This window comes from Danaus plexippus, chromosome 6 (assembly GCF_018135715.1).
Source record: "Danaus plexippus chromosome 6, MEX_DaPlex, whole genome shotgun sequence".
Lineage (NCBI taxonomy): Eukaryota > Metazoa > Arthropoda > Insecta > Lepidoptera > Nymphalidae > Danaus > Danaus plexippus.
The window spans coordinates 2,121,707-2,146,192 of record NC_083540.1 but is presented as its reverse complement, the minus strand read 5'-3'; the positions used below and the strand labels follow the sequence as shown (position 1 = coordinate 2,146,192).

Here is a 24,486-nt window from a genome sequence, read left to right as displayed (position 1 = left end):
CACTTTTAAAATATCTATATGTAAATATGCTTATTACGACTTTGTCATAAGATCACATTCTCGTCTGATATTCTTATAAAATAATGCAATGCGTTTCGAACTTTTAAAATTAAGACTAAAAGCTATATAGCTTACTTATTTAAACATTTGTTTAATTACAAAATATCACCTACGTAATAAAGACATACACTAACTATTTACATATTAATATTTAACACACACAAATAATACCTAAATAGAAAAAAGATCCAAAAGTTGCAGGTTCGAATCCTGCTCGTGTCGATAAATTTTCATACTATTTTTTGAAAATATTTAAACAATGAATTCGTAAATGGTAATAAAAAAATACTCTGTGACATGAGTATTTCAATGACATTTTTTCTAATCCTGTTACACGCTTTTATAAATAATATTTTAATGAAATTATTATATTTATTCATTAATCTTTAAATACTCGTTAATAACTCTTATTTTTTGTTCAAGATTGTTTTTTAAATAAATTTTTAAAAAATGTCTGGCATCTCTCAGACTACACGCAGCGGATGCAACATGCGTTAGAGCGTTTAACGTTTTCATATTAAAAAAAACGGAATGTATTGTATGTAACCAGTTAAACCGACTTACAATTTAGCAAACCACTTGAATATTTGACTAGTTATGTGTTTTGCAACTACACCTTGGTTATAAACTAATTTCTTATTAATTACTATCATTATAAACGGATCAATAAAAAATGTTTATTTTACGTAACACTGGCGAACAATAAGATTTTATAATGTCAAAGTCGATCCAATATACTGGATTCGTTTCAATCGTTATTATAAAAATGTTGCAATAAAACATTCAAATTTACATTACAAACATTTTTATTGATCTGGATATACCAATATATACAGAATAATTTTAAAAATTAGGATTACTACACTATATACATACTTATCAACTTAAATCATTTAACGATGGCAGAAGAAAATTTGTCCTTCGCTTTTATAAACCTAATAAAGTTTATCTCTTAAATCGGTAACTTCTAAAAAACAAACAATAGCATCCCCACATAGAATTTTGATTGCAATATGGCTGATAATTTAATTTTAATGTTTTAGGATTTTAAATATATGGTAACTTTGCATACAAAACAAATGATGTATCGGTTAAACTGAACAACATACACTCGTTTACACTTTTTGTAAGTCTGACATTGATATTGTCAAAACAATTACCTAAGGTCACAGATAACATAATTATTATATAGTAATTTGAAAAACAACAATTTGTATACATTTTTCAAAAGTCATTAAAATGCTGTTCTAAAAAAATCGTACTCTTTGTAGGAATTCACATCCTCAACTCCACCAATAATTTAACATGATTAAAAATCTAAAGTATTGAAGAAAAGATATGTTCATTAATTACTTATTTATTTATATAAGAAATCTTAAGGCCTAAACTCTTTATAGAGTTACCTTTGTAACATTTTGTTATGACCTAAACTTAGTTAACATAATCCCATTTTATGACATAAACACTGACATTGTTAACATGACCCGAACTGGGAGGTCATGTCAATTATAGGCTCTCTGAAAAATGCATTACAAGTGTCACTTGACAATAGGTAATACATGATAAATAAATTATTCAACATCAGTAACAGAACGTTTCGTAACTCTCATTGAAAAGAAGGATAATTGCGAAATTTTCCAACACTTTGCCATTCAATAGCTAATTTTTCTAATAAAAAATATACTTCGCAACCTTTTAGTATTTCGACACATATATCACCAAGTTCAATGCCTTTTAACGACGTATAATGAATTCTTTTGTTACGTATATAAGCGGTTGCACCTCGTCGATTCCCTACGTCCTATTAAAAGTGAATTTCTTGACAGTTTCTAACTATAGAGGCCAGTGTTGCCTATGCGTACGCACACCTACTGTAGTCGTATTTCGCAACCAAAGTAATTGGAGTATGAAGAACAAGTATAAATAAAAGTGATATATCTAGAGAAAGGATTTGTCTTATATTATACGCTAATTACATAACACCTGATTACTTCATGTGACAGAGGCTAATTGGCATATATTAAAATGATGTATTCGGATTCAAGACGTGTATTTGTGCGTATAAAATTTCAAGCAGATTTAAAGATTGAAATTCAAGAAGAAAAATATAATTCAATGTTTGTTTATTATGTTTGAAAATTATAAATGTGATAGTAAAGAAGGGATAAATTTAGTTGTTTCATGAAATTTCTCTTTATAATCCTTTTCTTTGGTAGATACCTACTCTAGAGGAAAAGAGAGTTTTTATGTTTTAATTTTCTATACATCTACATAACCCACATGTGGGAGGAGATAAGTTAAAATATTTCGTGTCTTGTTATACATAATCTCATTTTTAGAAGAATATAAATGTAGGTATACCTGATGACCTTTACAATTAAAATAGGTACTCTGGTACCGAGATTAAAATTAGATTGTCTTTTCAATCACTTAATCTTACACTCGGCCTTGAAGCATGACTATAAAAAGCTTTTAATGAGCAAATTTTGTATGTACTTGGAACGTGAACCTAAATTCGCATGAATCCGGGGCAAGTAAGACAAAGCTGTCAATGTCACATCTGGCACGATCACTCTTTGAACAATATCGATTTGTACCGCTCTATCGCTCGTTAAATCGATATCAATACATGCAAGGCTAATGTTAAAAAATATAATCGAAAAACATCATTATCTTTATTAATAGAGTTAATGTAATTATTACTTTGTATTTTAGACTTCGTGATTAATACACGAAGGTATTTTTATTTCCATTGATAGAATTTCTGCTTCATCATATTTATGGCCCAACTGTGGTGAATTGGAAAAGGGGGATTATGTGTTTAGTTATAAATTTTCTCCTAACCTACACTTGACTACTGATTTCTACAAATGAAAAAAAAACTTCTCATAAACTATTTGAATAAATATATAAAAAAGTATTGTTAATGTTACTTTTTCATTAAGTTTTGTTTATAGTTTATTGTGCGGGTTATCAAAATGAAGGATTTAAAAGGAAAATATTATTTTCTAATGGGATAATATTTTGTAGAAATATGCTTGATAAATCCTTTAAAGAGATTTTTTTAAACTAAGCTTGATCATTACTTTGTTGAGTTGGACTATTTTTTCTTAAAGGTCTTCAAATTCCATAAGGAGCATTTATCAAGATCAAGGACACTAAGTGTAAAACCTTAAAATCTTTGCGGCAAAATGAAACCGGAAAAGATATGTAAGAAAGAAATTTATGTAATGATATTTACAACACTTCCTTATCTTATATAAAAAATAAATAAAATCATAAATTCTCGATTAATATTAATCGATTAATCCATAAATAAAGATTTATCGAGCGATCGTGACTTCACGGACATGCTGTCACTACAATCACAACTGTATTTGACGTACTTGTGGAACGAGGCTAGCCGAATAGGTTCAATTCGTCGACCTTACCGCTAAGGTTATGCCACTTATTAAATTAACACACCATTTTCTAACAAACTTAATGATACTAATAACACTGTATTATGGGAAGAGATTTGATTATTTGAATAAAACCTTGCATCTAGAGCTAATTCAATCCAGCTTTGTTATGTAAAATATTATAATGTATCGGAGATATATCTTAATGCAAAACTAATAATATACTTGAAATTTATTTAATATATATTATTAAATATTCAACTGTCTTAATTTTTATCTAATTCATACATCAGAGATAGCCATTATAGATAGATAGTGATTTCATTTGCAGAACTAATTATGTTAAAACTATAAATTCATATAAAACACATCCGTTTCCATATTACGTCCATATTAACTGATCTTTTTTTTTAATATAACCAACACTATTTAAAACTACCGTCATTTTTGACACTTTATTTACATTAACATTTAAAAAATGCTCTAGATTCCTTATAAATAACTCGAAAAGAACCTTCATTTTTATACATTTTAGGCAAAATTTACTTGACCCCATTTAAATGCACGTGCTGTCTCGTGCTCTGCATTACTGGCAACTATTTTGCAACCGTTATGAAAGGACCTGCGCAACTACTCTTTTGACTACTATTTTAAATGCCGAATTATATCAATAAGACAATGACAAAATTACAAGCCAACTTAACTGTGTTAATTGCGGATTGAAATTTCATAATACGCAGAGCAAAAAACAAAAAACAAGAGCAAAAAACAAGACAATATAAACTACACCAATGTATTTAGTACATGCTTAGGATCTGACTTTCGGTAACAAATGTATTTTTTTTTTTATTTATTCTTAACTTTTTTGTGTCAAGATTTTAAAATATTTTTTTTTGGTCGGCAAGAAAAAATATCACTGTATAATAAGTTATAAATACTACATACATATATGCCTGTAGAGTAAAAACGATTCCCTTATAGTTTTTCAAAATTTATCGAATTCTAACATTTATATTTGTAACTATACTCAAAACGTCTTTCTTGCGATTTGTAACTACAGATATACATACATTTAAACTTTAAAGCGATGTGGCACAGTCCTAATTATAGTCTAACCACTTATTGAAAAATCTTTCCATTGATTTCTATTTTCTAGTTTTCTTCTAAAAAGTAGAAATCAATAAAACATGTGCATGATAAAACGTACTATTTATAAAATCTGATCCAAATCCCCGGAAATAGTATTAATTCATCCATATATTAAATATTACAAAAATACAAATATGAGTACATAAAAAAAAAATTAATTGATAATAGAGTAGCTATATCAGCCGCCGGCATAGTTACCATCCATCAGACCGACCGACCGACCGACCGACTTGTCGGTTGCGGCATGTTGTCCGAGAATGGGTCCGAACAAACGCCTTGGAATTTGAGCAAAGTAAAAACGTTACTTTATTACATCGGGTTCTTGGTCATGGACAACAGATCTATACAAATACATCATCGAAATTGTACCCCAATGGAAACCTCTGTCCATTGTCTTGTGAAATTTGTCGACATATCCTCCACCCGATCACAAACTTCACAGCGAAAAGCGAATATGGCGTTACAAGTCAGCAGCAGTCAGCAGTCAGCAGGCGTTGCAACCATGTGCAACATTTCTTTGCATCTTATCCTTGAAGCCAGGTTTACTTCTCTACATGAAATCATCACGATGCTCGGATGCTTTGACAGATTTGATACGTCAGACTATTTAATATTTTATTCACTTCACCGACATACCCATTAGTCGCAAAGCTCGCCCATGTCTTACAGTCGAATGTGATGAGGCCGAAAAACAAAAAAAAAAGCATTAGGCGTATCTTTCATTGGTAGATGCTCCGGATATTATTTACAAAATTACAAAATTTACAGGGCTCTTAACCAAGCTACAAAATCCTACAAAAGAGCTTTAAAGAAAGCTTGTTTCCATCGTATTTACCATTATGACGTGAAACTCTCTGCTCAACCCTTCGGTAGTAGAGCTTTTTGGTCTCTAACCAAAGCGATCAAGACAAATTTCTGTAAATCCTTACAACCTGATGCTACATATGGCAAAGAGGAAAGCAACACTGCTTGTACTTCTTTCGCTCAAAATTCACGTCTTGACAACAGCGGTCAGACACCACATGCCTTATTTGACTGCGGTTCCTTAATACTATGGATCCGCGTTACTAATAAACAGATCCTAAAAACTCTGCTTAGTCTTGACGTGACCACGTGACCAAACCCACGGTGGCCCTTCATCCTTTCGTTGTAGACCTTCCGCACATCCGGACGGAGCGACACGCTTCCTTCTTCCTCATGCGCACAGAAAAAAGATAAGAATAGTTTGCCTGCGTCTGTGTTTGCTTTGAATTTAATTTGGGCGTCATCAAGAAAGTATGAAAATGCTGTTAGTCAGATAGTGCATTAGCCACCTATAGCTTTATTTCCACCTTCCCACGGGTGGAATGACAGTCATACACTATCGGGTAGAAATTTAAAAAAGATCATAGACATATTTTCACATACCAACCTCAAAAGGCTTTAAAGCCTGTAAATCACAATACTACTTATAAAAATCAAATGCAGATAAAAGAAACAACAGATATGATATATTTAAGGTGAATATTACATCGTTACATTTTACATAAGTAAATATCATACTTTGAATATTTCGATGCAGGATATGGGATTACAATCACCTCATCGTAACACATGTACGTAATGTATCTAGAAGAAAACTAAGAATTAGCTGATATGTAACAAATAGCGAACTTCCTGCCGTTTTGTAGGAAATATTCAACATAATAACTCATCCATCTCGAACTGAAAATTCCAGACAATAGCATTACGTCTAGACACGAGCATAATTACTCCTATTCAAATGATACGTTACGCAACAAGAAGGTTTTAATAACTTTCTCATGCAATTAATTGACAATCAAAATTGAAAACAAAAGATTAGGAAATTGATAGATTGTAAACTAAATCGGTCTCGCTTACTTTCGACTTGCCTATATTCAGAATTCGTTAAGGTTTAGGTACTCCTTGTCATTTTATACAATGTATATATTATTAAATATGTACTTTAAAATTTAAATAATATAAATGAATAAAATATATATTAGAATCTCTTAAAATAAGTTAATTATATGAATCTTATTGAGTTATTTTCTTATCAGCAATTTAATTCACACTATCTTATTATATAATGATTGTCTGTCTTCCAATGAAAGGATAATCACCAGTACTATCTATAAAAAAATTAAGTTCAATATAATCATAAATAACTCGTATTTGAATTTAAGTTACAAGATAAAGTTATCCCACATCCTATTACAACTCACACAAAGAACGGAAAATATAAAAACAAGGTTAATATGGCTAGCAAAACAAACAAATGAAGTAATTTAAATATTTATAATTGCTCAACACATACCATGGTGTCACTAATTGTTGGTTATATAAAAAATATTTGTCAATATAATTACTAACAACAAAATGGTTACCACACTAGTCTTACCGGACAAATAATTAAGTCATTATACAAGTAGATATATGATTAAACGTATTATACGTCAAGTAGACTTTGAAGACCCTGAATTGTTAAATCTATGAAAAGGAAACCCACAATACATTCTCGTTATAATAAACCAATTCAAAAATATAACATATCATTCATTGTTCAAACGTTTACTTCGCATGAAAACAATTCGTTCGAGTCTTTAATCTGTTCACAATAAAAGCAAATCAAAGGTTAAATTCTTACACGTTATTGTTCTGTTTTGCCTGACTAACATATTGTTTCAAATTAGCCGTGATCCGTGATATAGAGGAGTTGGATAAGAGGCATTATGTCTGGTTCATTATAAAAAAAATTACATAACCATAAAACAGATAAAACAATTAATAACAAGCTTATTTTTAAAACAATGTAATTGCGAAGAAATTTGCTATAAATCAAGGAAAAACATCTGACTTCAGTGACATAACATACACGCTTTCATACACATCTGTTTTTTTTGTTTTTTTTTCTATCAACCTTAGTATTGATTAGTGTCTATTGCAAAAAAATTGGCCGATGGTTTTATAATTATGGAGTGTATATTTCATGAAAGAGACCCTTATTTAAAAAAAAAATGTACATTATAAAATTCTACATATTTTTTTGTTTCAAAACAAATAATATTATGCCATTTAAGCATACTTTGACATATAAATACAATTTCAATCAGTCGGAAGTTTCAGTAAAATGTAAAAAAAAATGTCAACTAGGCTCCCGACTACAGCCTTAAACTTTTAGATACGTAGACTTTTTCACTATGACCTCAGAATTAAACAGACACCAATAACATAAAAAATACTTCACTATAAGAATATTTATTACTAAGTGGATTGTAATAGCTGATAAATACAATAAACCTGGTACGAAATAAAACTTAGTAAGTAATACAAAGTATATAACTTGGGAAAAAACACTACGTTCCTTCACACTAATAGATTCTAAGTTAGCATTGTTATGATTAGATAATAATAACTACTAGGATACTGATGAGGTGACAGATATTAAGGAATTTTTAAACTTTTTTTACTATTTTTTTATGGTGCCAAAAAGGACATTGTATAAAACAATGGTCTAGCTAGGAATTGAGAGACCTTTCAGACCGCTTAAGACCAACTCAAAATATAGAACATTCTAAAGCAAGTACCTAGGTATAATTTACAACTTCTGTGTAGCCCACCTTCAAAGTTCAAAAATACGAGACCTTGTATATATATTTATATCTCTTTTTATTTACCATATACCTATAGTAAATTACATCCAATTATTATGAAAAGCTTGAATATTTTTTAGATATTTTGTGTGTAGGTGTCTGTATGAAACTGTAAAACGTTTAAGATAAAACTCTACTTATCTTTAGAGAAATAATAACACGAGAGACTTTTGTCAGATAAAAGTCTAAAACTATGAAGCCATCGAAGTTCTCTCTAACATTAATCGAATAAGCGAAATCGCAGGTAAAATCTAATTTATAATATTATCTTTCTGAGAACCGTAAACTGTATTTGTTACTCGTCACATCAACGCTGAGATTAAGATAAAGTTTTGTTTGTTATTCCTACAAATAACTATCTCGAATACTAATTAAGTAATTAAAGACAAAATCTAGTTATGACTATTTCAGATTTTTTAGCAAATACTCAATACTTGGCTATGACGTAAAAAAAATTAAAACATACTGAAAACTTTGCAACAAAATAGCTGTATCCGTGTACAGTACCGCCTCAAAATTGATACCAATGTCTCTAGACAGCTTCAATCATATTAATTACGATTATTTATAGAACAGAACAAAATGTAGAATTAACATTTAGTTTGTCGACATTAATTACAACCTTATGTAGAGCATCATAAAATTTAGTTTACAATGGCGCTACGTAGACAGTGTAATTAGGTCCACTTACATCTGGGTGGGGTAAATCGAAAGGACTATGAAGGACCTTGGGTTTTGAAAGTAAACAATAACCGGAACACACTCGTAATAAATGAATTCATTATTTTATATACGTTATGGAATATTCTTGAACATAGAGGAAATTGTCTTCCTATTCAGTTTTGTAAAAGCAATTATTTACGGAAGTCTTAAATGTTCCATACATATGTGTTATTAATATTTATGAAAAAAAAAAATTCTATAATCTATACAATGAACAACAATACAGAGTTTCTCTTATTCTGTTAAAATTAAATATATGAAATTTGATACAGAAATGAATCTTAAGATTATATTGTCGTATTACAGTTTCTGACTTTAATTTTCAAATATAATTAAAGGTCAGCAAGTGCCTTAAAGCCTTAAATATACTAATTTATAGTGATAAGGAAATACCAATACCCAAGAAAGAGATAACGTAAGGAAGTCGTAAGAGTAATAACGTAATATTGTCCGGTTTTATTTAATATGTCAATCAACAAATTTGATGAAATTAAAATTTTCATTTAAATGCCACATTGTAAACCAAAAAGGGTACTCTTGATATAGTGAGGTTATCGTTAGAAAATGTACGATCCAAATACTAACAGAAATATAAAATGTATTGTATTTACCCAAAAAAAATTAGAATAGGAAAAAGATATTGGATTCCAACGCTCCCTTTGGAATTGATTTTTGCTTTTTTTCATTTTATGTATTTTTAAAATTTATATACATTCAAGTATTTCCCATATAATAATTTGATATTATTCCATACCTATTTATGGAAATACAGTTGTGGTACAATAAATATATAGAAACTTACAAATTACTTTGTCCGTGATAGGCAACATTTAGTATAACAATTCTTTAGCAAAATAAATTTCAAAACTCCTGAGCAGTGATATAATACTATAACAATATACATTTTATAATTAAATCTTATAAATACATGAATAGTACATCCTACTTTTACTATTTAAAGCTCCTATGGCTTTTTAATAGCAGACTGTGGAAGTTATGGCAGTGACCTCTTTTGCCACATTTAAAAAGTAAAAACAGTTAGTAAGTATTGTGACGTAAAGATGGCACTATACATTTTTAATGTACTGATAAAAGATTTTTTCCAAAAAATATATGTATATTATATTGTTTCAATATTTCCTAGAAAGATTATTTAAAATATATATTGTTTGTTTTAATATACAATCTATAATAGACAAGCTATATTTGATAACAGTGACAGCTGATTTCGGTTTACCAACCTCTTTTGTTTGAAAATTTAAATCCCTTCTTCCTTGAGACTGAAAAATTAATAATTCAAACTAAGAGAATAAAAAGTTATTCAACAGAAAGTTTTAGAAATTATGGAATCTGCTAGAGTACTGAACTTAAATAGGTACGTTAAGATTTTCGAATTCAAACGATAGTATCAAACTTATTTTGAACTTGCGCGCTGTTCGTTATTGATTTTCTTTTAAAAATAACTCTGAAGGATGTAAATAAATGATAAACTTGGCGTTTTAATGTTTTTGCTCTTCAAAAATGAGTGTATTATTTATGTGTAAGGTGAAAACTATTCTAACAATATATTTTTAACGACCTAGAATCGCTGCTACAGATTCATTGGGTTTTACACCCATAAAACCGAGACTACGAAGATTTGTGGATGTTTATTCTCCAGAACATCTGAATTTGACGCCTAAGCCTGTAAGTTTTACTATTTTAATTTTAAATGGATTTTGTCAACAGTTCCATTTGATTATTGTGATTTACAGAAACAGAAGCTTGATTTGGTATCCAATGTTGGTAAATTGTATTCAACGCCCGATAAACCCTTAAGCATTGATAAAGAATGCAGGTAATTATGGTTATTAATGTTTGTTAACTCAATTAATGAAAAATCTGTACATAACTTTTAAAAGACAAAAAAAAAACTTTTCTTACAAAAGAAACCACTCTGAAATGATTACTTTCCGGTATTAGGACAGTCAAAGCTCATCCAAATGTTTGCAATGCCTGGGGGAATTGTTCTTTTGAAGGAAATCAAAGCTTTCCAAGATTAAGTAGAAAACTAAGGCCTTTAAGAATGGATCTTGAGACTCCAACGAAAGCAAAGCCAGCTGTGGATTTAGTTAGAGGTAAATATTTTTGTTTTTGGTGAACAAGAAGAAATCAATTGTATTGTAATGAAGTTAAGGAAATAATTCACTTGAAGATTGTCCTTGAATGAAATGTTTTATATTTTATAAACAAAAATTAGTTTTTCTAGGGACTATCATTTGTTAGTTCGTTTTAACAGTAATGTTCATGAAAACAAAATTAAAATTAATATATCCATACTTATTAATGATTTGATCCTCCTTAGTTGATGGGCCAAATGGATTGCGTTTCAATAGCTCCTTGGCAACTGGAGATGCAGCATCCACGCCTACGCAGATGGACAGATTGCAGCAATCTATCAACCATAGTAAAGCAGTCTTCACCATTGAACCAAACACTTCAAAGGTTTAAATAAGTTTTAACTATAATTAATTCCAAATAAATAAGTTACATGTCACAAGTTCTAACACTTATTGTCTAATCATTATTGTGAAAATTAATAAAAAAGAACTTTTTGTCTGTTATATATAATTCATATTTAATTAACAAACATATAAAAAAAATATACATATTTGTTATTTTAAATGCTTAAAAAACAGTTCTATATTGTAGCTCTTGCAGCCTTATATAAAAATTATATGGGCCTCTTAAATTTATTTAATTTTTAGATTCTCATTGTAAACAACAAGGCTTGCTCTCTACTGGGTTACTCTTCCGGGGAATTATGTGACCTAAGATTCTCAGATCTTCTGAGGAAGAGGAATAGCAAGGCTTTTAGCATTCATGAGGCAGAAGATGGTGATATCTCGGAAGATGGTACAATGATTTTGTTAAGTGGCAAGGTAATTTAGTTAAGTTATTTAATTTAAAAATTATTGAATGATGTATTTATTATAAAATGGCTAACCTGCTTTGTGAATAACAATTTAATTTCTTGACCATTTTTTACAATAAGAACAAATTTAGGTGATATTTTTAATTCGGTTCTAAACCATGGCAATAAAATAGTTTTTACTGAGGTAATTCATGTATTGATGAGATCTAAGCTTTTAGTGAGTATTAATTTAAATGAAACTGATATTTTCGGATTACTACGCGTTGTTTTATTATTTTTAAAACTACGTACTCCCGACGTTTCGCTTACATTGCAGCAACAGTGATCACGGGCAGACGAGATCATAATTCAAAGTAACCGAACCGTCGGAAGTATGTAGTTTTTTAAAAATGATAATACAAATCGTAGTAATCCGAAAATATTAGTTTAATTTAGTTAATGCAATGGGTAAGCATTTTTAATTTCCATGATGAATTTTTGTAGGTTGTAGAATTGCTGACGAAGGACGGCAGTTCAGTTCAAGTGTCTCTCTGGATACGACAATTAGACAGTGATGGTCCCTGTCTGGTGGTTGCTGAGCCTATTATCTGTAAAAATGTTGTGGTAAATAATAGTTTTCATTTCATTCTTCATATAACATCTTTTTTAGCAATAATGCCTACTAGGCAAATGTTTATTAGTGACTGAAGGCACTCAAAGGCATGCGCAGAGACTTAGTATCACTACTTAAATAATTACATTTTATTCACTTGCGCTCAGAAAAATATCAAAACAGAATATCCACAAAAATTTAGGACGGCATAATGGCAAAACCAAATAGTCCCTTTTCCATCAACAATGACAATTTTAATGATTTTTTTAACAGACAGGGACGCTAGAAGCACTGTTTTTCAAAGATATGCATAGGTTTTTACCCTCGCATATAAATATTTTCTGCAAACTCGAGGAGTGACGTGATGTACTTGTATGGCGAATGAACAGCGAGTTGCACGGCTTAGGCTAATATTCCCTGGAGGGCGGCGCAAGAGATGGTTCTTCGAAAATATATCAGTATATAACACTATTATCAATTTTACCAAATTATGGATGAAATAAAATATAAAGTATTGAGGGATGTGTTAGAAAAGTTGTTTTAATTGTTTTATGGATAGGATATACAACAATTTGCGGCATGTACGGTGTACACACTACTAAAACCGGTAGTACAGTACATATACATAATGTATACAAAGTCTATGTTTATATATTATATTATCACAATAAATTTGTTCTTTAATTATCTATATAATATATGTTATCTCAATATCTCCTAACATATCTTAATGTCTGTATAATTTGCTATTCTTCCAGCTGACTATAGACGGAGATGGTATAATAACATCCTGCGAGGGAGAAGATGGAGCTTTGTTGTTCCAAGCTGAATCATCGGACAAGCTCATAGGCCTCCCGGTCTCATCTTTGATACCTTCCATACATCTTCCACATGACGTTCCCATGTCTAAGAGTGTTTCAAAGCAGAAGGCCACAGGTAATACATTGTTTGAACTATATGAGAGCTTGGAGTTTCCATATACTTATCTGAAAGTCTTATTTTTGGGACCTCCTATACATTTCTTTTTTCACAAAAAAACTAATTGAGCAAAGGACTATGCAAATATAGAAGCAGATATTTTTAGAGACCTTGATGTTATTTATATATGTATCCCATGTCTACTATAACATTTTTTTGTGATAGTATTTCAATAATGCTTACAATGATGATATATATAAATAAAACGTATTTCGTTTCCAGGTAGGACCCTTGACGGTGGCTCATTCCCACTGTGTCTTTGGATATCAAAGGCCCATGTGGAAAACACGTGGTCGTCGTTGAAGACAAAAGACAAACCTGCTAATAAAGAGAAGCCTGTATTTATAGTGAATGTCAGGGTGAGTCTTGAATATTTTCATATAATATTACACTAACTCGTTACTAACTATATTTCAGTCTTTTCTACGTTAAACATGATTTAAAAATGTTCATTACAGACTAGGCTAGTAATGGTAAATAATCTTCTGTACGCAGTAAGAATAAACTTAGCCATTTCTCTATGATGTCATGTAAAAATGATTTATTTTGACCTAAAAGAATATCTGTTTATATTCGATTATCATAAATAGCCTTTCCTTGAATGATATCAAGGTTTACAAAAGCTGAAATTTCCACTACAGATAACCTTATTTATTCAATATACCATCTTAAGTGCGTGCCGTATAAATAATGTCATATGTATTAGCTTTATATTTTATTGTTTTGCATATCAGATAACATATAACGTAAGCGGACTTCTTGTTGTCGACGAGAGCGGAGTGATAACAGCATGCAACCAACACTTTGCCATGTTGACCTTCGGCAAAGCACAGTCAGAGGTGATAGGTCATCAAATAGAAGATGTCATACAGAACTTCTGTCGGGAATCCGATCTGGTGAAGATTCAAGACAGGAATAGAAATATGACTCTATCACCAGTCAACAATGATAACAATGATTCGGGTAAAATTAACTTTATAAGTATCAAAAAATTTGACTATCGGTATTTTTTTATGTTTAAAATATAATACACTCGCATAAGAAAGCAACTGAGATTATAAGGATATGAACAATAAAAAGATTGAAAGAATCAAATATAATATGAACTGAACAGAAATTAATATTAATGAAATACAGTGGTATTAAATTATCTCTTTAAATGTGTAATGTTCCAGGAACCGCTATATTACAATTTTCTTTTTATCTGTTCAGCTTCAGAAACCGGTGAGGACTCGTGTGGAGCGTTCAACGGAAGTCAGAAATCTGCATGCACATCCCTAAATGTACAACAGTCGATGTTATCGACAACTAGAGAGAAATCCTCTAGCGCGCTGTGCCTCGACAAGTCATACAGCATGGTGACACACACACCGACGCCCACACAGGATATGGTGTCAAGCATAAGCACGACGGAGCAGAGGAATGATATATCAGCCCTCCCAGACGTCACTTCCGGCATGTCAGGAATTTCCATAGACGATGAAAACTACTGCCAAAGCAGCATATCCAAATCGAGGTCCGAGAACATCCTTCGATCTGAACAGGCTAATGTAAAGCAGTCGCCCAAAGTCAATGAGAAATCTGACTCGATTTATTACACCTCCCAACACTCCCAGGAGGTCACGCCGACGGGAAACTCATCCAGAACTAGATTAAATGACACGTCACTAAGACTATCGTTCGATTTCACTAAATGTAAAACAATCAAAGTCAAAGAGGACAAAAGCAGTGCGTCCCTAGATTTTTGTGACTCCAACGAGACGAGCGCTGATTTCTTGACCCCCATCAACGAAATGCCGCCACCGGGCTGTGAAATTGAGGATTTACCGAAACATAACGGAAATGACGAGAGCATGGACAGTTTAAGCAATGACAATGATCTGGAAACACAGACGGAATCCGCACCCAGGAGGAAGTTTGACGGTGAGTTATGTTACCAGAAGCACACGTGTCGTAGAAACCTACGAGACTCAAAATTACCTACGAGGGTCTGTTACTCACAGCATACAATGGCATCAAATATTAAGCGCACAGTCACCATTCGTATTAGTTCCGTAATCATAAAATGATTCCTACCAACTGTGTGTTAACAAGCAAAATTATATGTTTTAATTGCACGCACACGGGTGACAATCTTAGAACATGTCCCATATCTCATCATCTCTTATCATGTCCCAGACGAGCCAGAGACTCCTTGTATGACGAAGCGCCTGGTCCGCGCCCACGTGACTTCGACTCCGGCACAATCACGCCGCGACCTGGACGACTGGCGCCGCGCTGACGGCACATACAGCAGCATTGTGCGGCACAAGGACGGCACTGAGCTCAGTTAGTACGATCCAAAAGGCCATCAATGAATAATACAACCTTCGAATTACGTTACTAGTATTGCCAGTCATTCAGTCATTAACCAACCTTTTTTAATGAAAATAATATTTTTTCGGATTACTGCGCGTATTTTATTATTTTAAACTACATACTCCCGAGCTTTCGGTTGCTTTGTAGCATCCGTGATCACGGGCAGACGAGATGTGTAGTGCAGACGAGGCGTAGCAATCCGAAAGATATTAGTTCCATTAACCAAACTGTTGTGTGGCGATTTATGAATGATAATTTGGTTATGAATGTTGTTTGCTGGGGAACTTATGGTAAGGTGCAGAGCTCTCTCCATTCAGTATACTAAAGAGTTATAGAACGTGATATTTGTATAAGTGTTTGTTACCATGTCGCGTTGTATACAAATGCAATAAGACCTAGCTTAAAATTTATATAAAAAAAAATAAGAACGCGTCATAAAAGTTGAAGTTTTATGTAGTTACGAGTAGATGGCGCCACCTTTCGGTTACCATACAATTTTATTTGTCTATAATATACATTTTACATTGAAGCCGATTCAGAAGTCCATGCCAGCGATGTCGTGGCCGTAAATCATTTCCAATTAAATATAATATATTTTTGAATGCAGACGTAGTGTACACGGTGTCCAGTATGCAGCTGTCATCTCGTCGTATCGTGAGGTGTGTGTGGCTCGGAGTGAGGGCGCACGAGCCGCGACATACAACACTCGCCTCCAGCCTCGCCTCCACGCTGGCGTCAACTGCTGATAACTCACTGGTCGCGGTTCGGAACATTTTATTTCTATAAAATTCATAAATTAATTTGTAATATTTTTCAATTGAACATATATTATTTAATTTTTTATCTTTTTTATTTCTTTGGTCGTAATAAAAGAGATTGGGAATAATAATAGACTTACACTTTAAACTACTATACAGCTAACGACCTGTAAGGGCTGTTTGCTATTTCGGATATATTATGGTATAACTCAGATGATATTGTATTATCATCTGAGTTATATTTGTACTATATTTAATGTCAATCGTTTCAAGCTTACTGTTTTAAAATTCAATTGGAAGGCAACTCGAGCATACACACACGCGTTAAATAAAATAAAACCTAAAAGTATCCAATTGACAAAATAGGTTAATGACATTAGAATTTATTATTATATAGGGTAACAAGTCAGCGAGCAGCAGACATCAATCCGTGTCTCTGATGAGCCAGTGTGGCGAAGAACAAATTGCGGGGGAGTACACCAAGCATTACGTCACTCTTAAACAAATAGGTAGCTATATTTTAAGTACCATTTACTGTGTTCTTGACATAACAGACATCGTAATTGAAACATCTATCACATGACTTCTGACGTTGCAATTATTTACAGCTGGCAATCCTACATATATGTTACCCAAATCATTAATATTTTTCAGGTAAAGGAGCTTATGGGTGTGTCAAAATGGCGTACCGAAGATCAGATAGATTACTAGCTGTTGCAAAATTCATTTTAAAGGAAAAGGTTGGAGCTGCATTCTGGAGCGACGCTCCTGACGGGAGGAGGGTGCCGCTAGAACTAAGCCTGTTGATGACCCTCTCTCATCCTAATATAGTATGTGTTGCTGTTTCGCTCACACGTACTTGATTTTATATATTTTGTCTCACTCACTCCTTTGTTATCTATACATACTAGAAAAGAGTCACAATAGTTTCAACGCTTAAAATCTATAAATCTTCGAGTATCCCTAATGAGAAAACTCATGCTGATTCAAACTAATACTGTCTCATTAAAACAAGTAACTTCTCTGAAACTACATTTTGTAGTATTATCCAAATCGAAAATTATCACTAATATTAAGAGCAAAATATAGTAGAAGTTTAAAGAATTGAAGTCTAATCGCAGGTTATATTTTCCAGGTGTCCGTCATAGATGTGTTCGAAAACGACAAATACTTCCAGATGGTAATGGAAAAGCATGGAGCCGGTATGGACCTGTTTGAGTTTATAGAACGGCGACCGAGGATGGATGAACCGCTCGTCAGTTATATATTCAGACAGGTGGACTATTTTTAATACATGGAATAAATATATTATATATATATATAATATTATACATGTTCCTCACTTACAAAAAATAATATTCCTGGTATTGATGTCTTATTATCTTGAAATGTAGTGTAGTGATGTTATTATCATTTATAAGATATAATTTCGAAGGTCTAACTCGTTTTGATAAAATAGCTTTATTTGTATACATTGCAAAGACAATACTTTGGAAATATAGGCATATAAAGTATGTTTGTATATCCTCCTGGTGTTACGCTTCTGATTAAAAATTAATAAAGGATGCAATTAAATGGTTATTATCTTACTTAGAAATAACGTGATGTAAAAGCTACTTGAAGATGAACTCTGGTTAACATACTACGACTATAATTTCACGTATCTCTAATTGTGGTCACTGTTAATGCTATTATTTTTGTTTACAGATAGGCCAGGCGGTGGAATATCTTCATTCCCTTAACATCCTCCATCGTGACATCAAGGACGAAAACGTCATAATTGACAACAAGTTTCACGTGAAACTCATCGACTTCGGCTCAGCCACGTTCATGAGTAAAGATACTCTGTTTTCAACATTCTACGGAACCACGGAATATTGCAGCCCGGAAGTACTCGCTGGGAACAAGTGAGAGCAAATGACTTAAAGAATGATATGCAATTTCATCCATAAAAATATAGCATAAATAATTAATTAACTGTTAGCGAGAAAGTTGTATCACGATCCAAATCCACATATATTTAACTTTAAACAGCAATAAAAATCCATAAATCCTTATAAACTAAAGTATTTTTAATATTAGTAGGATATCGCTTACATAATTGGTATAGTGATTGGAACAAAATGTTCCATAATTTGATATCACTTATATTACTCAAATGAGAAATCTTTTTTGCCTTTTATGTGACAAAATCATGCAAAGTGTGTTGTGCATTTTATAATGACTAAACATAATGTTCTAGATACGCGGGTCCAGAGTTAGAGATGTGGTCGATGGGTATCACGCTGTACGTGCTCACATTTTTCGTGAACCCTTTCTCGGATATTGAAGACACCATTCAGGGACCTCTCACCTTTCCTCAGATTGTGTCAGAGGGTAGGCATTGTTTGACGATAGCACTTAGTAGCTATAGAATTTTTTTTGGATAGAAAAAAAAAATTGTCCATAAAGAAATCGATTTTTTAAAACAGAATATATTTTTGTATGTATATAATAACAATACTCATCGATTTTCTGTTTGTTAGACCTGGAACAGCTGTTACGTCGCATGCTCTGCAAGGAGCCAGGAGCTCGCTGCACAGTGCCACAGCTGATGGCACACCCCTGGATTCGACAACCTGTAAATCTCGCCTCATACAACTTCCAGGAGATCGTGGATTGTGGTACGTGTATGGATTGTGATAATTCGCTAGCTCCGGACAAGTAGGCCAAACATTAAGACACTCAATATATTAATGTTTCGTACATTTAGGTTAAGCTCCATTTCGATATGGCAACACTTGCCATATTTTTCACGCCAGATTCATGTATTATGCTAGTTTGTCATCATTTCTAGATCGTCATGAAGCAAATCCCGAGATGTATTTCAGCGGCAGTCTAGAATCTCCGAGAAGTAACTCTCCCGTATCCTTAGCCGATCCTCTCGCTAAAGGTGAGACATTTCCATATTAGTAGTGACGCTAATTTTTCGAGATTCATATGTCTTATAATTTAACATGTTAGAAAGGATCTTTTAATTACCAGGTTACACTTAAAGTCACCAATGTTATCCAAGTACATAACCTATATAACATTCACTTTTATGTTATTATAACAAAAATTATTACCAATATAAAGCTCTATGACGATAACAATGATAGCATCAGTATGGATGAATGAGATAAATTACTAAGAAAACTGTATTTCAACAGAGCGGTCGATGCGTTCGGAGGCGGAAGCGGCAGGAAGGTCGGAGAAGGTGTCTAAATCAGACGCGCGCCGTCCAGCACACCAGCTGTCCGACAACTACAGCCTGCGATCGTCCGCTGACGTATGAACACACGCACACCTACACATACAAAGAGACACCTGTGTATACATATGCACTCATATGTTTAGGCGCACGCACACACGCTCGTCACAGAGAATATTTATCAGTATTATATATTTTTTGCTAGCACATAAAGAGATGGTAAAAATGGATACAAAAGAACTTTCTTTTGTATAAATTTTTTCGATATTTTAATTACTCTTTGAATAAAAAATATATTTGCCAAATTTATGTCATATACATTTTCCTAATATTAGTGGACATAATTCAGCATAAGTAAGGAAAATGTATTTTTTATTGATAATTTTTTACTTTGAAGGTATCAACTTGAAGTTCATAAATGCGTTATAGATTTTTATTTATTATAATTCATTAATAATTATGTATATATAAATCTTTTTCTTAGATACTAGATATATCTTCGAAGCCGGTGTCGGAGGCGGCATTGACGGATATAAGTTCAGACGCGACCGGCCACGCGGCCTGCGACATCGACTACGACTGTGACCAGTACGAGTGCGACAGCTGGGATGAGTGCGAGCAGGACAGCTTCTCATAGACTCTACAAGTGCGAGCGAGACGACAATACATACGACGGGGTTGGAATTGAGGGTGTCAAATGTCTTGCATGTATCATAGTAACGGTCGTTGATAACTGATCGCAAGGATTAGTACCAAGATATTTCTCATAGACTTTACAATTGCGAGCGAGACGACAATATATACGGCAGTGTTAGAATTGAGGGTTTTAAGTGTCTTGAATGTATTATATTGGCTTAAATATGTAGTCCCTGCTAATTGATTGTATGAATTGTTACGAAGATGTCTTCTCATAGACTTTAAACGAGTGCGAGCGAGATGACAATACATATGGGCCATATATGTCAGTGTTGGAATTGAGGGTGCCAAGTGTCTTGACTGTAGTATATTGCCTTTAACAGTCTTTATGCTAATAGTTCGCAAAAATTATTACCGAGCTACTTTAATTAACGCTTTGTATGTAATTATCATAAATATCCTAAGTTTTTTGCAATAATCTCACTTAAAGGCACCTTAAATAAATTTCGTTCCTAAAACTCCGCCCTTTTAGCTAGGCAAGTTTTTAACCTTTAATATATTTTTTGTATTATTACGTCATTATCGACACGTAATAATTTGCAGGCGTTTTAAATTGTACCTCAGCGTCTAGGCACTACAGGTTAGGAAGACGTTACTAGAATGCGAGAAGCATAACAGTGAAAAATATTAAAATACCTAACAAGACCTTACATCAGTACTATAAAGATTTTTAAACAATGGTTGTGCATTTTTTAAATATAGTATCGAACAATAAAACTAAATTTACAATGTCATTTCAACTTTCTATTCTGTGACATACATAGATTATATAATGACAAAAAGAGATTTGAAGTTTTGCCTCTGTGTTTGAAGATAAAAGGGAAGCTGAGTAATATTTTAGGATTAAAGCACTCTCCCACCATGCATTCCATTAAATTAATAATATTCTTCATATGAAACTTGACTTTGCATATATTTTAACTGCCATGACAGGGCTCGTCCGGATTAAATGTATGTGCTCACCTTCAAACCTAATAAAAAAAATTATCTCAACAGTCACATAAGGTCTAAATAGGGACATTTTCAGTAGCACCAAATAGTATGCTTCAATCTTAATAGTATAATAAGTCAAAGACAATAGCTGAATTTATTCTTCCACTGTTACAATTTTTAATAGAATTAGGCCATGCCTTCAAAATACACCGGCTTGTAGGTTATTAATGTAGATATAAAGTAATTAATTAATAAGTCAGATTCTTATGATTAGAACATTCAGTATTAGTGCTACGGATTAGTATTTTCTTATGTAGGTAAAAGAACCAAAACTGTTTTTCATAGTAAGATCTAAGACTTTCGCGAGTTTTATTCATTTAAAAGAAACTAATATTTTTCGGATATAGTACGCGTGATTTATTTTTGTAAAAAACTACATGCTCCCGACGTTTCGGTTACTTTACAGCGACCGTGATCGCGGGCAGACGAGATGTGAGTGTATGTCAGTTGGTCCTGTTATTTATCATCTACCGCCAACGATTTCTTAATTTTCTGGCGTACCGCTGTGGATGCCGGCAGAATGTGGTTACGGTGTCTCGAGGTCCTGCGGTGTGGTTACCGACATGAGATTTTATATTTTTAAGAAGGGGGTCCCAGGTGTTTGATAGATTGCAGCCATCTTCTCTATTGAAATTGTCATTTTTTTTTAATACATTAGCGAGGATTTGTGGTTTATCAAACCGAATGTAGTGGCCTGGTTTGTCCATTGTGTGTTCACACACTGCTGACTTCAACGCGCGCCTGTTTTTGATGTCTGAGATGTGTTCTTTAACCCTAGTACCGACGCTCCTCTTCGTCTGTCCAATGTATGACAAGCCACAGTCACAATCGAGTTTGTATACACCCGCTTGTTGCAAAGGAATGTTACTCTTGATAGGTCTCAAGAATTGGCTCACTTTCTTATGTGGTTTGTGAATAGTCTTGATGGAAAGCTTCTTCAAAATGTTGCCTATTCTGTCAGTAACTCCCTTCACATATGGTAGTATAGCAGGTTGTAGTTCAAATGTGGGTGGCTTCAAGTGGTTCTTGCATATAAACAGTATAACAGGACCAACTGACATACACTCACATCTCGTCTACCCGTGATCACGGTCGCTGAAAAGTAACGAAAACGTCGGGAGTATGTAGTTTTTTTACAAAAATAAAGCACGCGTAGTTTATCCGAAAAAATATTAGTTTCATTTAAACAAAACTGTTTTTTTTTTTGAGATATGAGCTGTAGATATCTTGAGGTAAATATTACATATCAGTTGGGTTCAATGTTTGTAGATGTTTATTGTATAGACTGTGTCCACAAATATATCCCTATGTTAAGAATTATTTTATTACTTAAAAATTTGTGTCTATGTTTAAGTTTCCCAAGAAGCAAGTTTAAGAGGCTATTTTTTTTTATACATCGTCTACGTTTTACGAGAGAAATAGAGGAATAACAAACAAGCATTATATTTTTTTTATTGTTTTCACATATATGTCAAAATTTTATAAAATGTCCTTATTTTTGATTATTGTCTGTAACTCGGTCGAGAATTTGAAACAAATGGAAAATAAAATGCTTCGTCTATTGTATGTTAGGATTAGACATTTTTTTTTAAATGCATATTTTTTATTCTAATTTCACAACATACAACCCGATTTTGATTACTATTATTATTTTATTTCACTGTTTTAGTTAGTACTACTAAAAATGGTGACAACTGGGAACATTAAATGTGGACACTAGAAAAAGACAATTGTTTTGTAGTTAACAACGTAGATTTAACACATAATATACAGATTAAAAACCTTACAAAACTTATGAGAAGTTAGCCAAAAAACTGCTTTAGTAATCTTAGCTCACACGTTATATTTATTTAGACTTCTAAATATGTGAAGGCTAACTGAGTCATCTTAGAAATATTATTAAATCAATAGTTCAATTAATCAACACTTTAATAAGTGCCGCCTTCAGTGCTTATTAAAGTGAAAACTATATTTTTGTAGTATTTATTATGATTTTTAGTTAAATGTGGCTTGTGTCACACGTCCGTTTAATGACTAGTGCCTTACGGCGGGCGGCAGGTTGCGTTGCTCTTGGCGGATGTTGTGGCTATTTGTCGTAATAAAACATTAATATTATATGAATTGTTTTATTTTATAATCGCCTAACAAAATTATAGAGAGTTTTACCTTAAATTAAAACTTACCTATTATTTTTTCATCAATATCCGGAATCCATCTTGAGTCAAGCGACCATCTTTCTGCCTTTTGCCAGCAGTTTTAGTACCTCTCTGTATAGGCGGCGCCACTTTCTTTATATTGAGACTTATATAAAACACCCAACTCATGGATATTCTTCATTATAAGACTCATGATGCACCAGGTAGATTTTACCTGGATTCCGGATATTGATGAAAAAATAATAGGTAAGTTTTAATTTAAGGTAAAACTCTCTATTATTTGTTTCGTATCAATATCCGGAATCCATCTTGAGTGATATGTTTGTTATCTCCTGGTGTTTTATAGAAATTGTTGACGCTATAATGTGTAGTAGATTAAGGTGAATATAAAAAATTAATATTGATTTCTATAACATATTTCAATGACCTGGGTTGAAATAATGAGAAAGACATAGGTAATGAGTTCGAATTACGTGAATTATAATCAATTAATTCCCTCTGGTAGTAATTTTGCAAGGTGTGAATCATTTTCCAATTCCTAGTTGCTAGTATTTGATCTATAGGAAAGCTTTCAATAAAATTAAGGGAAGCCACGGCTGATCTTACTGAGCCTGGTGACGCTTCAATATCAGCATCTTTTAAAAGTGACTTTACCCATCCACCAATCATTGTTCTCGAAGCTGGTTTCACCACACCTCTCAGTGTGATGAATAAGTGATTTAAATCTTTTCGTCGATCCGAACTCAGAGACAATACTCTTTTAATCCAAAAGTTCGTGTTCAAACTTTGAATGGGATGCGGTTTTAACCTCCATCCGGATCGC

The 24,486-nt window shown here is 32.6% G+C and overlaps 1 protein-coding gene across 2 annotated transcripts; it reads left to right on the top strand.

Annotated features, from left to right (window-relative positions):
- The first annotated feature begins 10,236 nt into the window (after nucleotides 1–10,236).
- On the top strand, nucleotides 10,237–23,622 carry LOC116778703 (PAS domain-containing serine/threonine-protein kinase). Of its 2 annotated transcripts, none has more exons than XM_061529674.1 (22): nucleotides 10,237–10,361; nucleotides 10,570–10,672; nucleotides 10,741–10,823; nucleotides 10,949–11,103; nucleotides 11,331–11,470; nucleotides 11,734–11,907; nucleotides 12,384–12,503; nucleotides 13,251–13,428; nucleotides 13,693–13,829; nucleotides 14,205–14,433; nucleotides 14,683–15,393; nucleotides 15,649–15,798; nucleotides 16,436–16,584; nucleotides 16,984–17,095; nucleotides 17,241–17,416; nucleotides 17,722–17,862; nucleotides 18,294–18,493; nucleotides 18,829–18,962; nucleotides 19,112–19,249; nucleotides 19,423–19,518; nucleotides 19,778–19,896; nucleotides 20,303–23,622. In XM_061529674.1, exons 1-22 carry the CDS (start codon nucleotides 10,330–10,332, stop codon nucleotides 20,453–20,455), a joined length of 3,630 nt encoding a protein of 1,209 aa, XP_061385658.1. In that variant the 5' UTR covers nucleotides 10,237–10,329; the 3' UTR covers nucleotides 20,456–23,622. The 2 variants fall into 2 exon arrangements, with proteins under 2 accessions (XP_061385658.1, XP_061385657.1); XM_061529673.1 differs by having other exon boundaries at nucleotides 16,436–16,590.
- Nucleotides 23,623–24,486: the final 864 nt, after the last annotated feature.

Bases quoted from the DNA above. Each gene is read 5' to 3' on its own strand.
- LOC116778703 (XM_061529673.1), top strand. From the start codon at position 10,330: ATGGAATCTGCTAGAGTACTGAACTTAAATAG. The intron at 11,908-12,383 runs GTAATTTAGTTA...GAATTTTTGTAG, and splicing joins TGATTTTGTTAAGTGGCAAG to GTTGTAGAATTGCTGACGAA. The intron at 19,519-19,777 runs GTGAGACATTTC...GTATTTCAACAG, and splicing joins AGCCGATCCTCTCGCTAAAG to AGCGGTCGATGCGTTCGGAG.